Source organism: Vipera berus (assembly GCF_964194415.1).
Source record: "Vipera berus genome assembly, chromosome: 1".
Classification (NCBI taxonomy): domain Eukaryota; kingdom Metazoa; phylum Chordata; class Lepidosauria; order Squamata; family Viperidae; genus Vipera; species Vipera berus.
Window position 1 is genome coordinate 310554916 of NC_138202.1, and position 14045 is coordinate 310568960.

Genomic DNA, 14045 nt, shown 5'->3' on the forward strand with positions numbered 1-14045 from the left:
ATGGAGGTTATTGGAAAGCTAGAGGGAGGGTTTGCACTGGAATACACAGAGGGAGGGTAAAGGATGCCATGCTTGTATAGATTCAGCAAAAACAATGGGTTTTCAGACTGGGCCTCTTGCAGAGTATTTCAACAAAGACACTTTGCTGGAATTTATGTAGAAGTAAGCCTGTTGAAGTTAGCAGAGTTTTTTTCTGATTAAGCATGCCTAGAATAATCATTATAGTTCTTTTAGAGTCTCTCTTTCTTCAGAATGTCAGACAGGAAGTGATTAAGTATACATGCAACATCGGGTGTGTGTGTGTTATTGGATGTATATGTGTGAGAGAGTCAATTTTTGACTCCTGAATATTGCCTATACCCGTCACTGCAGGTTTATTGGCAAGGTTTTTCAGAAGTGCCATTGCCATTTGTAAATGCCATTTTTTGTTTCTTAGAGATGAGAGAGAGTGACTGTCACAAGGTTGCCCAGATAATATTGTGCCTGAGGTAGGATTAAATGAATTTTTGACTGGATACGTCTCTCAGACCTCATAAAAATTGAAAATACAAGCCAAAAATGTAATTCTTAGAACTCCATATCATTTGGCAGGGCCTGCTTACGGTACATAGAACTGTTACAAAAGACAAAACATGAGGATGTGTGACCTGAATAATTATAGTACCAATTTAATTGCAGAACAATATAAGCGATTGTTATCTCTGAACTCATTGGTAGCCTCACATTGCAGTGAACAAGGGCAGGCATTCAATTTCACAGCTACTAAGATTGTTGGTCAGACAGAGACAAAAATAGCAAGAGAAATGACTGAAGCCTGGGAAATGGGAAGTCAGTCAATAGGAGTGCTGATTTACCACCAGCTTACTAGGCACTTAGGAGTGGAGGCCACAGTGACACAAGGAAACAACAACTAACAATTTACTAGCCAGCCATCAACATGTCTAATTAACAACCAAAAACTACACAAAACCAGGCACCATAGAAATACAAAGCACAGAACAGCCCAGTACACAAATTCTGGAGAATGAGAAGTTCCTTGAGGATGGGCTCTAGCTTGATCCTGAAAGCTTTCATCCAGATGACCAAATAAACTTTTGGTCCTAGTGACCGGCTCAGAATGGATCCTGCAATAAAGGTGTTATCATAATGCCAGTGCTGCAGCGAATGTGGGCTATTTAAAATATATTTAAAACCAGTGTAATAAAACATTTTTTGATTCTTGGCTAAGTGACATAGCCCTTGTTGATCCTGGCCAGGATTCTAGTATCATCTGATACTAGTTTGCATGGTCCTTTTTGGATAAAACATTTAAGCTTTTGCTGAACTATATTGGACAGTACTATAGCTGAATTACTTATACTTACAAACAGACACACACACACACACACACACACACACACACACAGAGAGAGAGAGAGAGAGAGAGAGAGATTTCAAATTACACAAATTCATCTGTTTAGTCTAATTTCTCTTCCTTTATGTATAATTTTACAATGTTTTCCCATTTCCCTTGTAAAACATAACACACCTTTGTCTTTGAAATATTAATTTTCAGGTCAAAAGAATTATCTAACATTTATAGCAAATCATTCAGGCATAAGCAGCAAATTAACTAACACGTACATGTTATATTCCCAACATGTATACTTCTAAAATCACTGTAACCATTATACATTTAGTCTGTAAATACATTTAATAGCCAAGGAGATATTACACATCTTTGATTACTCACTTTTAACATCACATTTAGTCAGATAAAACACTGTGCATATGAACTGAGCTCAGAAAGCAATTAATGATCAGTGTAGCTGTTCTGATATGAGGGTAATATGATATATAAAGTCCTATATAGTTTGGGACTAGATCATTAGAAAAACTATTTACACCTCTATTTATGTTCTACTATCTAACTTTTGCAAATGCACCACAGACACAATTAAGAGCAGTGGTTAAATGAAAAAAACACTGTACCGTAGTGTAAATTTGAGACACAACTCTTTATTTAAATATATTTAAGTTTTTCGCTACCAGAGTTCAGTTTCTTAAGTTCTTCATTTGTGATACTAATTGTGTTAGTTAAAAGAAGCCAGTGAATTAAGCCCTACTGTGTCTAACTGAACAGTTAATGTGTTTTCATTACTTTCATGATTTGTTTTTGTTTATAGATGTCAGCATTGTAATTGTCATCCTGCTGGAGCTATTAATTGGACTTGTCATTCCATTACTGGACAATGTTTGTGTAAACAATTTGCAGCTGGCTTAAAATGTGACAACTGTGTTCCCAATGCTAGCAATTTGGATGTCCACAACCTATTTGGCTGTAGTAAAAGTGAGTGGTTATCAATTTGCATTTTTTTTCAGTTGAATGGCTATTATTAATTTAATGATTGTTATAACAATATAATTATAATTCTTAAAATTGATATTGCTCATAATAAAATGAATTAATCCCCCCATATTAATATATTTGGAGGTACATTTTGGAACTTGAAATTCCATATATAACATTCAGAACCCTCTTGTATCTAGAGATGTTAGACAACTAATTCCTAGTCTCCACTCCTATTTATTTTATTTATATGGATATCCAACTCACAGCAATAATTCTATGCAACAAGCAATTGATTAAATCCAACCCACTTTGTTAAAATAAGCGGACAAAAAAACAACAACTGTATAACTATAATAACTTGTAGGAATTACCCTGAGGAATAAAAGGAAGAGCTACAAACAAGAAATTAGTCAAATTAAAAAAAAAATTGAGTCCAAGACAAAACTGTAATTTGAGAAAGTATTTCAGATTCTCTAATTCACATGAAGATAAAGGGAGGGAGAGGAGAAGCAAATTGAGATTTGCAAGACCAATGTCAACCCTTCGAGATAGACTAGGAAAACAAACCTGTGATTGCTACTACAAGTTTACAGTAACAGAATCTTACAAATCTGAATGCACACTGAAAGTTTTATCCTGGGGGCTGGGAAGCTTCAGATGGGAAAAAGTAAGGTTACACTGAACTCTAGCAAGTCAGACGTACTATTTGTACATCAGGATTCTGCTATAGCTCCATTCTGGAGGGGTTGGGCCACCACTGAAGGAGCAGGTCCATCCCTTGGGAACCCTTCTGGATTTTTGGATCCTGCTCAATGACAGGTAGAAGCCCTGGCCAGGGTCCTTTGGCTGAGCTTTAGCAGGTGCAACTTTTGTGACTCTATCTGCGATATGAGGACCTTATTACAATGTTTCATGCTCTCATCGTCTCCCATTTACACTACCACATGGGGTTGCCTTCAGAGACAAACCAGAAGCTTCATTTGCTGTAAAATTCAGGGACCTGAATGTGGAATAGTAGTTATTACTTTACATCTGTACTGTTGGCCTGCATTGGCATCCTGTAGGTTTCCAAATACAATTCAAAGTGCTGATATAAGCTATATATTTTCTGACTTGGCTGCGAGTTAAATACAGGGTGAATATTCCCACTGGAATAATCCCCATCAATTTGCTTGTGCCAGTTTCATTGAGCTCAATGGGGCTACCTCTGAAAAGAAATGTTACAAGTGTCAAGACCCTAGTAGCCACTAATTTAAAAGAAAAGTAGATTCTTACCAGCTCTTATTAACTGGATTGTTGAAAGGGAGAAATGGATTTAAATTACAGAAAACCTACTACCAGGAGGCCTTTACTTTAGCACCCTATTTACCTTTAAGTAAGGTGGACATTCATAGATTTTCTTGCTATCTACTTGATGGCTACCCATTTTCCAGATGAAAGAGGAATGTGCAAATGCAATGAACTTGTAATATTTTGCAAACTTGTCATTCTCTTTCTCAGGATTGAGAAGCCCATTATATCAGGACTCAGCTGTACATTAACTGAACTGAACAGAATTCTAGAACTGGGCAGTCCAACCATCCTGCCTCCTAATTACCTTCCAGACAATCAAAGGAGCACATAGGCCCCGTATCAGTATCAGGATTGTTGCAGACATGCCCAGATCCAGTGCAACTAACACTGCACTACATCATCATCATTTTCTTAAACATATAGAAATATTTAATTCTCAACCATGGTTGATTATGCATTTACATACATGGTACCTATTTTAAAATAATATTCATGGTATTGTAAAAGGAATGTGTCTCAGGTTTTCTCTTCATTCTGCACCTCATCCACCTTACTATAATATCTAGGCAATAATCATGAACTCAGAATTACTCAGCTCCAATTTCTGAATTTTATAAAAGCAATGCTTTGTATACAGCAGGGACATGTATAAATTTTATAGCTATTGACATGCATGAAGATCTTGTGTTCCCATATTTAGATTGCAGGCAATATTTAATCTGCCTGGATTTACATAATATTTTCCCCTTTGTTGCTGATTTGCTCTATCTAATTCTGTGTAATTTCCATTATTCTTTCAAAGTGAAATTAATAAAATTTAAGGGTGATTAAAATCTTATATAGTGGCAGTAAAATAATTAATTATATATATATATATATATTAGTCATATAAAAAGAAACCCTTCTCTTTCACAAAGTTATCATATCATCTATTTCATCAACATAACTCTCATACTATATCCTTGCACTATATTAGATAAACATTAAATTGACATCAAAAGCAGTTTGATGGGAATATATACTGGGAAAATGCAAGGTAGCATAATTCAAACTTTAAAGGTTAGGAAGTAGTTTTCTAAACACTATGAGCTTTGGAACATCAGTAGTGGTCTTAAGAAATGCACTGACAGGCCATGAAACTGCAGCAGAATCTGAATTGGTGAAGAAGGTAATTTTCTGAATTTTCAAATGTTATTTGCTGATGCTACTTCCAGTACAAGAAAAAAAAAGAATCAGACACAAAAAAGGAACGGAGGGAGGTAAGGGGAAGGAAGGAAGGAAGGAAGGAAGGAAGGAAGGAAGGAAGGAAGGAAGGAAGGAAGGAAGAGACTGTTCTGCTATATTGCTAATGATCAAGTCATCTTCAAGGCACTCTTAAGAGATTTATTCTTTATACTGTCTCTTCAATGTCCATATCCACAACTAAGGTAAAGAATTATCTTTTATGTATAGGTTTACTTTCCAAAGAGGGAGCCTATATAAGTGAACGGTGATTGCTAACATGCCAAGGAGGAAATTCTTAAATTTGTACTAAGGTAGAACAAATAGAAATGTAGTTCATTTCTATAATAAGTTTAAGTTTAAGTTTAAGTTTAAGTTTTATTTAATTTGTATACCGCCCTTCTCCTTGGTAGGGACTCAGGGCGGTTCACAGGGCATATATAAAAAAGACAATACAAAAATTAAAAAAGATTAAACCCATGCCCAATTAAAACAGTAATACAAATCTAAAACAACAAATTAAAACCCATAATCCCCCGTCAGGCCAGACCAGCCATTTCAAATAGGTGGGTCTTCAGGCCACGACGGAAAGTTCGGAGGTCTGATGCCGTCCGGAGCTCTACCGGCAGTTGGTTCCATAATGCCGGAGCGCCCACAGAGAAGGCCCTCCCCCTGGGGGCCACCAGTCGGCATTCCTTGACTGGCGGCACCCTGAGGAGGCCCTCTCTGTGGGAACGCACAGGGCAGAGGGGAGTTGATGCCGGCAGCAGGTGGTCCCTGAGGTATCCCGGACCCATGCCATGTAGGGACTTAAAGATCGTAACCAAAACCTTGAACCTCACCCGAAGGACAACTGGTAACCAATGCAGCTCGCGGAGCAAAGGTGTAACATGGGAGTACCGGGAAACTCCCAAGACAACTCTCGCGGCCGCATTCTGTACCAGTTGGAGCCTCCGAGTGGTCTTCAAGGGAAGCCCCATGTAGAGAGCATTACAGTAGTCAAGGTGAGAGGTCACGAGCGCATGAGTGACCGTACACAGGGCATCCCGGTTCAGATAGGGCCGCAACTGGCGCACCAGGCGAACCTGGGCGAAAGCCCCCCTAGTCACGGCCACTATATGATCTTCCAAGGTAAGCCGTGAATCTAGGAGGACTCCCAAGTTGCGAGCCCTATCCACGGGGGGTAAGAGCTCACCCCCCATAGAAAGAGATGGAACATTTTGAATGTCCCGGGATGCCGGAATGTACAGCCACTCAGTCTTGTCAGGGTTGAGTTGAAGTCTGTTCCTCCCCATCCAGACCCGAACCGCCTCCAGGCAACGGGACATCACAGCGAGGGCATCACTGGGGTGGTTTGGGGTCGAAAAGAAAAGTTGGGTATCATCAGCATATTGATGATACCCAACTCCAAAACCACGAATGATCTCACCCAGTGGTTTCATGTAGATGTTGAACAGGAGAGGCGAGAGAACCGACCCCTGAGGAACTCCACAAACGAGAGACCTAGGGGCCGATCTCTGCCCCCCTGCCAACACCGACTGCGAGCGTCCCAGGAGATAGGAGGAGAACCACTGAAGAGCTGTGCCTCCCACTCCCAATCCCCTGAGACGCCGCAGCAGGATACCATGGTCGATGGTATCGAAAGCCGCCGAGAGGTCTAATAGGACTAGGACAGAGGAATATCCCCTATCCCGAGCCCTCCAGAGATCATTCACCAGAGCGACCAATGCCGTCTCCGTGCTGTACCCGGGCCTGAAACCCGATTGGTAGGGGTCCAGATAATCCGCTTCATCCAGGACCAGAGGGAGCTGATGCGCCACCACACTCTCGACAACCTTCGCAAGAAAGCGAAGGTTGGAGACTGGACGAAAGTTGTTCAAAACAGCTGGGTCCAAGGCAGGCTTCTTGAGGAGAGGTCTCACCACCGCCTCCTTCAAGACGGTGGGGAAATAACCCTCACTCAAAGAAGCAGATATAGCCGCCTGGAGCCAGCCTCGTGTCCTCTCCCTAGCTGCATAAACCAGCCAGGAAGGGCACGGGTCCAACAAACATGTGGAGGAGCTCAGCCTCCCCATAATCCTGTCCACTTCATCAGGGGTCACAGAATCAAACTCTTCCCAGGTAACATTGACAAGACCGCCCGTGTCCTGATCGCCTGACTCTGCCCAGCTGGAGTCCAAACCGGTCCGAATCCGAGCGATTTTATCCGACAGATGTTGGCTAAATTCCTCGGCACGACCCTGCAAGGGATCCTCCCTCACCTCCTGATTAAGAAGTGAGCGAGTCACCCTAAACAAGGCGGCCGGGCGATTATCTGCGGACGCGATGAGGGTGGAGAAGTAATTGCACCTCGCCACCCTCATCGCTGCGAGATAAGACCTAATGTAGGTTCTTAACCGCAACCGGTCGGGTTCGGATCGGCTAGACCTCCAGCAGCTCTCTAGGCCCCGTTTCCGACGCTTCATCTCCCGGAGCTCCGCGGAAAACCATGGAGCTCGCTGGGATCTGCGCCGGGTCAGGGGCCGCAAGGGTACAACCCGGTCAAGTGCCTCAGTGGCTGCCCTTTCCCAGGCTTCCACTAAGGCATCCGCCGAGCTGTGAGCAGTGGAGGCAGGTGGGGACCCCAGCGCCGCTTGGAATCTATCAGGATCCATTAAGCGTCTGGGGCGGTACCATCTAATTGGCTCCGTGCCCCCACGGCGGGGGGTGGCAAAACGGAAGACCAGCCGCAGGAGATGATGATCGGTCCATGACAGGGGCATAATAAATGGAGAGCCCCCACCTAGATCATCCAACCACCGTCTAGATAAAAAAATCAGGTCAAGGGTGTGGCCTCCCTCATGAGTTGGCTCTGAAATTACTTGCGTCAGGTCCATGGCCGCCATGGAAGCCATGAACTCCCGAGCTAGCTCCGATGAACCTCCCAGGGATGGTAGATTGAAGTCTCCCAAAACTATAAGTTTGGGAAACTCAACCACCAAGCCCGAGAGGACATCGAGCAGCTCGGGCAGGGCTGCCGCTGTGTGACTGGGCGAAATGTACACCAGCAGCAAGCCCAGCTGCGCCCCAGGACCAAATCTCATAAAGAGAGACTCACACCCGACTATCTGAGAAACGGTGGCCTCCCGCGGACATAAGGTCTCCCTAATGGTAACCGCCACTCCCCCACCCCTACCATGAGCTCGTGGCCGGTGTAGCACCCGGAAGCCTGGTGGGCAGAGGTCAACCAAAGGGACCCCACCCTCTGGGCCCAACCAAGTCTCCGTGATGCAAGCCAGGTCCGCATGCTCACCCTCAACTAAATCCCTAACGAGGGGAGCTTTATTAACCACGGACCTGGCATTCAGGTACACCAGCCGGAGCTCAGGAGGCTGCACATCCTCGCTCCCAGGATCTCGGGGAAGAAGCAGAGGGTCGGAGCGCCTCACCGCTTGCAAATAATATACAAGTACATTGAGTGTTTCCGTACCAAATTCCTTGTGTGTCTAACCTTACTTGGCCAAATAAAGCTATTCTGTTCTATTCTATTCTGTTCTGTTCTGTTCTGTTCTATTTGTGCTGCCACCACGTGGCTGTTCTTGGGAAATTATAATATGCTAATTGGGTCTGACAGTACCTTCCCCCTTTGTGATGTATTTCCTATCCTGCTCATGATGCTGTACTAGGATCCTCCTTCTCTTTGTTCCCTTGTGTTCCATCCTCCATTGTAACATCTGAACACAAGCCATGCGGACAGTAATCCTGTTACTGTCTTTCGACCTTAAAGTACCGTCCAGACTTCACCTGACCACACCTTCTCTGCTGTAACCACCTTTTACATGCAAAATAAAGGTATTTCAGATGAACCAGGTGCTTTATGAGTTCACTGTCTGGAAAGGGCCGTTAAATGTGACTAAATTTGCTTAAACAGACCAGTAAGTGTCTTAACAAGGAATTAAAATCACAATACAATGTGCTTGATTCAGAACAGTCGAAAGACAGTAACAGGATTACTGTCCTCATGGCTTGTGTTCAGATGTTACAATGGAGGATGGAACACAAGGGAACAAGGAGAAGGAGGAAGTCCAACCCAGAAGGGGTGGATCCTAGTACAGCATCATGAGCAGGATAGGAAATACATCACAAAGGGGGAAGGTACTGCCAGACCCAATTAGCATATTATAATTTCCCAAGAACAGCCACGTGGTGGCAGCACACTATTCTTCCATTCCACCCCACCCCATCCTTCTGTGGTTGCTTTTTACACTGATTATTATGGAAGTGAAGAGTTGATATTAAATGATGCTACTATGTAAGCCTAAGGGACAGAATAGTAATACTACTATTTATAATAATAACAAAAAACTTGGTAATAATTATGTTTCAACCTGTATAAAGAATTTCAAATTTTAAAAGTAGAATAACAATCTTAAATAAGAATATAAATTTAAATTTTAATTATCAGTTCCAGGAAGAAAAGGCTGGAAAACATATTTTATAAAGACAACCGTAGCCACAAGTTGGCCATGGCAAATTGGCTGCAGCGAATTCTCCTAGACCCATTCCACATATTATTAAGCACATCTTCTGAATCATTTCCAGAACCTTGGGATCTATGGTGGTTTTCGAGATTAAATGATGCATTGGACCATATGTAGAGGTCCCTTTGAAGAAAATTGAATTCAACCTGCATGCGTTATGTTAGTGTGGGGAGATAAAATAATATCTAACTATACTTTGGTTTCATCCAGTGAATAGTACCATTTGAAAGGCATTTGTTCTGCATTTATAATTTTTAATATATGCCAGGCCAGGGGTACCCAACCTCCAGTCTGTGACCCTCTGCCTGAAACTGGACCGAGAAAGTGATGGGTGAAGGTGTGCATGTGTGTATGTGTGTAAAGCTGCATTTGTGAAAGTGGTGTGCGCATGCACATGAATATATGAAATCCTCCCCATCTTCCTCCCCCCACCATCCCTCCATCACCACCTCAGCCAGTCTGCCAAGCCAGAAAGGTTGGAGACCACTGTGCTAGGTTATTAGTTTGACACACAAATTTGGTTTGTAATTATGCTAAAGCTTTCTTGTAAGAAAAGCCTGAAATGGTAGGCCTTCTTAATGAAGCAAAGATCTGGGAGCTTTCTAACAATCTTTTCCTTAGCAGGATGCATGTCAGTTTATTAAACTGTGGCAATTGTCTTCTTTCAATCTTCATTTTAATCTAGCTCCTTCCGAGCAGCCTCCCCCCAAAGGGCAGACTGTAAATTCTTCAGTTATCAGAGTCACTTGGAATCCACCTGATTCTCCCAATTCAAATTGGCTTGCTTACAAACTATACAGAAATGGGAGTCAGATCTACACAACAGAGGACTACCTTCCTTACAGTGAGTGTTCATTAATATAATACATGCCTTCATAGTTTGTTTACTTCAAAAGTGTTTTTTTTTTATTTTATTCATTTTTCATTTTATTCTCGATTGGAGCACTGGGTAACATGTTCTTCCACATATATAATATCTTGGCTGTTGTTTTTTTCACACATCAAGTAAATGTAATTTCAACTTTTTCTTTGTGGGTTTTAAAGTCACATTTTCTTCTTTGACCCCAATCTATTTGCTGTTGCTGCTGCATTTTTAAATCAACGTGATATAAAGTATGTTATGTGTGAAGAAATTTCTAGCCTGTTTATTCAATTCATATTTATTTTTTAAAAAACCTCTTGATATATTAGGTTTCTGTGTAGAGAAAAGCAGCCCAGATTCCTGGAATGTTTACATTTTTGTCATTCAGATACCAAGGAATGCTTTATTATTTTATACAACCTATGCTAGTTTGGTACACATAGGATCCATACAATTAGAATTGGATCTTGGCATATGCTATTTGACATAAATAAACTGAGAAAATTAAAACAAAAAAAGGATATTCTTACAAATGAATTGAGTGGGAAAAGGACAAGAACTTTTCTAACTTGTAGTTGAACACATAAACACACAAACATCTTTTCTAGGTTATACTGACGCCTATTGTTACAGTACTTTTCAATTAATTTACATTTAATAAATTAATATTTGAGATATTTGTGTGTGTACAAAATTACATCACACACACACACACAGGGCTTAGCTTATCAACTATAAGTACATTTCTTTACATAACTTTTTTGCAGGTTCTTAACTGTCCCAAGTGCTCTCCCCCTGATTCACTCAGAGATCCTATTTTTACAGAATTATAGAAAAAACAGAGTTGGAAGGTATCTTGGAGGTCTTCTGGTCCAACCCCTTACTCAGGCAGGAAACCCTATACCATTTCAGACAAATGGTTGTCCAATCTCTTCTTAAAAATTGCCAGTATTGGAGCATTCACAACTTCTGGAGGCAAATTGTTCCACCATTCTGTCAGGAAATTTCTCCTTAGTTCTAGGTTGATTCTCTCCTTTATTAGTTTCCATCCATTGCTTCTTGTCCTGCCTTCAGGTCCTTTGGAGAATAGCTTGACTCCCTCTTCTTTGTGGCAGCCCCTGAGATATTGGAGCACTGCTATCAGTTCTAATTTTATTTCTACGTTTATATGCTCACTCATGAGACTGCTTCACTACTTTCACTTTACTGCATTTAGCCTGGGGATGAGAAGGGAAAGAGGAGAAAATAGCTTATTGAATGCCAGTGCTTTGGTCAAGCTTTCCTCACTGATGCTGTCAATCCTTCCAAACGTAGCAATCCATTAGCCAATCTGCTCTGCAGATCTTGCTTTCTAATCATGCTTGTGTCTACTGAGTCATCAAGCTGCAGATTCTTCTCTCCACCATTTCTGGATGCACAGAGGACCTCCAGCACCTCCAATCCACACAGCACAAATACAACACTAGCCATGTCCAACAGTCACTAACAGCCTCTTCCATTGCCTAAGAGATCTGTTCTCTGCATATTTTCATCAAAAGGCAGATGTGTCCACTCCCAAGGGTCTTAATTATTAGGTAAGAAACTTCTAGGTGTTTACATGACACTTTGAACAGTGCTGGGAAATAGACAAAATTCCTAAACTTTGAGACCAATGTACAGCTCCGTACCAATCAAGACATCTTGCCTCCCTTAGTCTTTGTATTCTGTGGGTGTCTTTTCAAGGTTCATTAGCAGAGTAAGCAGTTGCTGTTTCAACAACTTAAAGTACTACTTGTCTAATCGTAGACTAATATCATTAATTTCTAGAGCCCAAACTGAATTTGTATGTATTTATGTGGCTATATAAATAGTTTGAGATTTTTTATCAAACATAATTTTTTGAAACATTAGTAAATTGAGTTAATGCTATGAAATTCTTACATTTATAGCTATTCTCAGGATGTATATAGTATTTATATTACACACAACCACTTAAATACTGCTGCATTCATATAACTTCTAGTCTGAATAACTGTGAAATTACAGATACAAAAGCCTCCAATTTGCTAAGGAAAATTATAAATTAATTAATTTATTTCAGAAAATTTATATATCTGCCCAACTCTTAGTCACTCTGGGCAGCTTATAGAGATAAAAACCTAATATATAAAAAAGAAGGAACAATAACCTCTGCCCTCCTGGTGACAACAATCATTCACTCAATATCCTCAAAAACCTTGCTTGATTATTTAGTTGACAACTTTCTAAAGTTAGAGCAAAATTACATTTAGAGTTTTTCATATCAAAGAAAGAACCTCAGCCTACAACCACATTTGAGCCCCAAATTTATGTTGTTAAGTAAGAAATTTCTTAAGTGACTTTTGTCCCACTTTATGACCTTTCCACATTTGTTAAGTGAGTCAGTGAAGTTTTTAAATTAGTGACATGGTTGTTAAGTGAATCTGGCTTCCCCATTGATTTTGCTTGTCAGAAGGTCGCAAAAGGGGATCATGTGACACACACACCAGGGACACTGCAGCCGTCATAAATAGGAACCAGTTGCCAAGCATGCAGACGTCACCATGGGGATGTCACAACATTCGTAAGTGTGAAAAATGGTCATAAGTCACTTTTTTCAGTGCTGTTGTAACTTTGAACAGTCACTAAAAAAATGCCTGAATGAAGGCAAATATACGTGTCCCTGGATGATGTTGCAGGATGCAGGTCACAGGGACCAGAGGTTTCGTCTTCCATGTTTTTGGACTCATGATGGAGCCCATATTCAGGGAACTTCTGTATAACCAAGATAGAAGTTCGCCGAGGATGGGCCCCAGTACGAGTCCAGAAGCTCAGAAGATAAAACCTCTAGTCCCTCTGACCAACCCAGATTGGATCCTGCAACTAAACAGACTAAACTGACTAAATTATTATTATTAATGCTTTCATTCCATGGGGATGTTTTTGTTGATGGAAATGTTTCCATCAGTGGAGCATTGCTAATCCTTCCCCCTTGCCGTGAAGCATGGGCCTTCCAAACCTTCCCCAGAGTTCCCCAAATCCTCTGCAATGGCTGCAGTGAAGCGACAAGGGAAAGAGAGGAAAGAGAGTTAGATGAACAGAAATGTGTTTGTGTGCTACTGACTTTCATTCCAGACAGTTAAAAATATTCATTCCTGTGAATATTGAGATATGAGTAAGGATAGACATTTTATGCCAGGTTAAAAGTAACATACTCTGGTCATTTCCCCTGTAGCCATTTATTTAATCTTATTTTAATCTTTTTAGACCCGCATTTCTCAACCTTGGCGACTTTATGCCATGTAGTCTTCAATTCTTTTTGAAGTCCACACATCTTAAAGTTGTCAAGATTGAGAAACACTGTTTTAGGCCAACCATGTCTGTGTGAAAATAATAATAATGAGGACAGGCTTTATATCACTTCAGCAATGGCTGGTTGATGCTGTAAAGACACTATAAGTCACTAGTGGGAAAATGATGTCTATCTGACTATTGGTCCATTTAGCCCAGTATATCTACTTTGACTAGCTGTGGCTCTTCAGAGTCTTAAGGATAGGTTTCTTCCATGATCTGCTCCCTGAATCTTTGAACTGCTGATGATTGAGCCTGAGATTTTCAGTATATAAAGCAAAGCCTTTGACATTAACTGACGGCCTCTTCCAAGACAGTGTTGGAGAAACTACCATACTTCTGCTGTTTCTTCAGGACACTTCTGAACTACTTGTGTTCCTTATCAAGGGAAACTGTTGGTTTGATCTAGAAAGTCTTGTTTTAGGTATTTACTCCATAATGCTTTAGATTAATTCCAGATAATATTATT

The 14045-nt window shown here is 41.0% G+C and overlaps 1 protein-coding gene across 1 annotated transcript in view; it reads left to right on the forward strand.

Moving 5' to 3' along the window:
- The window catches only part of USH2A (usherin), a gene marked incomplete at both ends in the record, with an annotated part of 493855 nt that overhangs the window by 92602 nt on the left and 387208 nt on the right, over window positions 1–14045 (forward strand). Inside the window, 2 exons of the mRNA XM_081312822.1 lie at window positions 2166–2329; window positions 10052–10210. Of these exons, the coding sequence (XP_081168948.1) occupies window positions 2166–2329; window positions 10052–10210 (323 nt within the window). The remainder of the gene's footprint in view (window positions 1–2165; window positions 2330–10051; window positions 10211–14045) is intronic.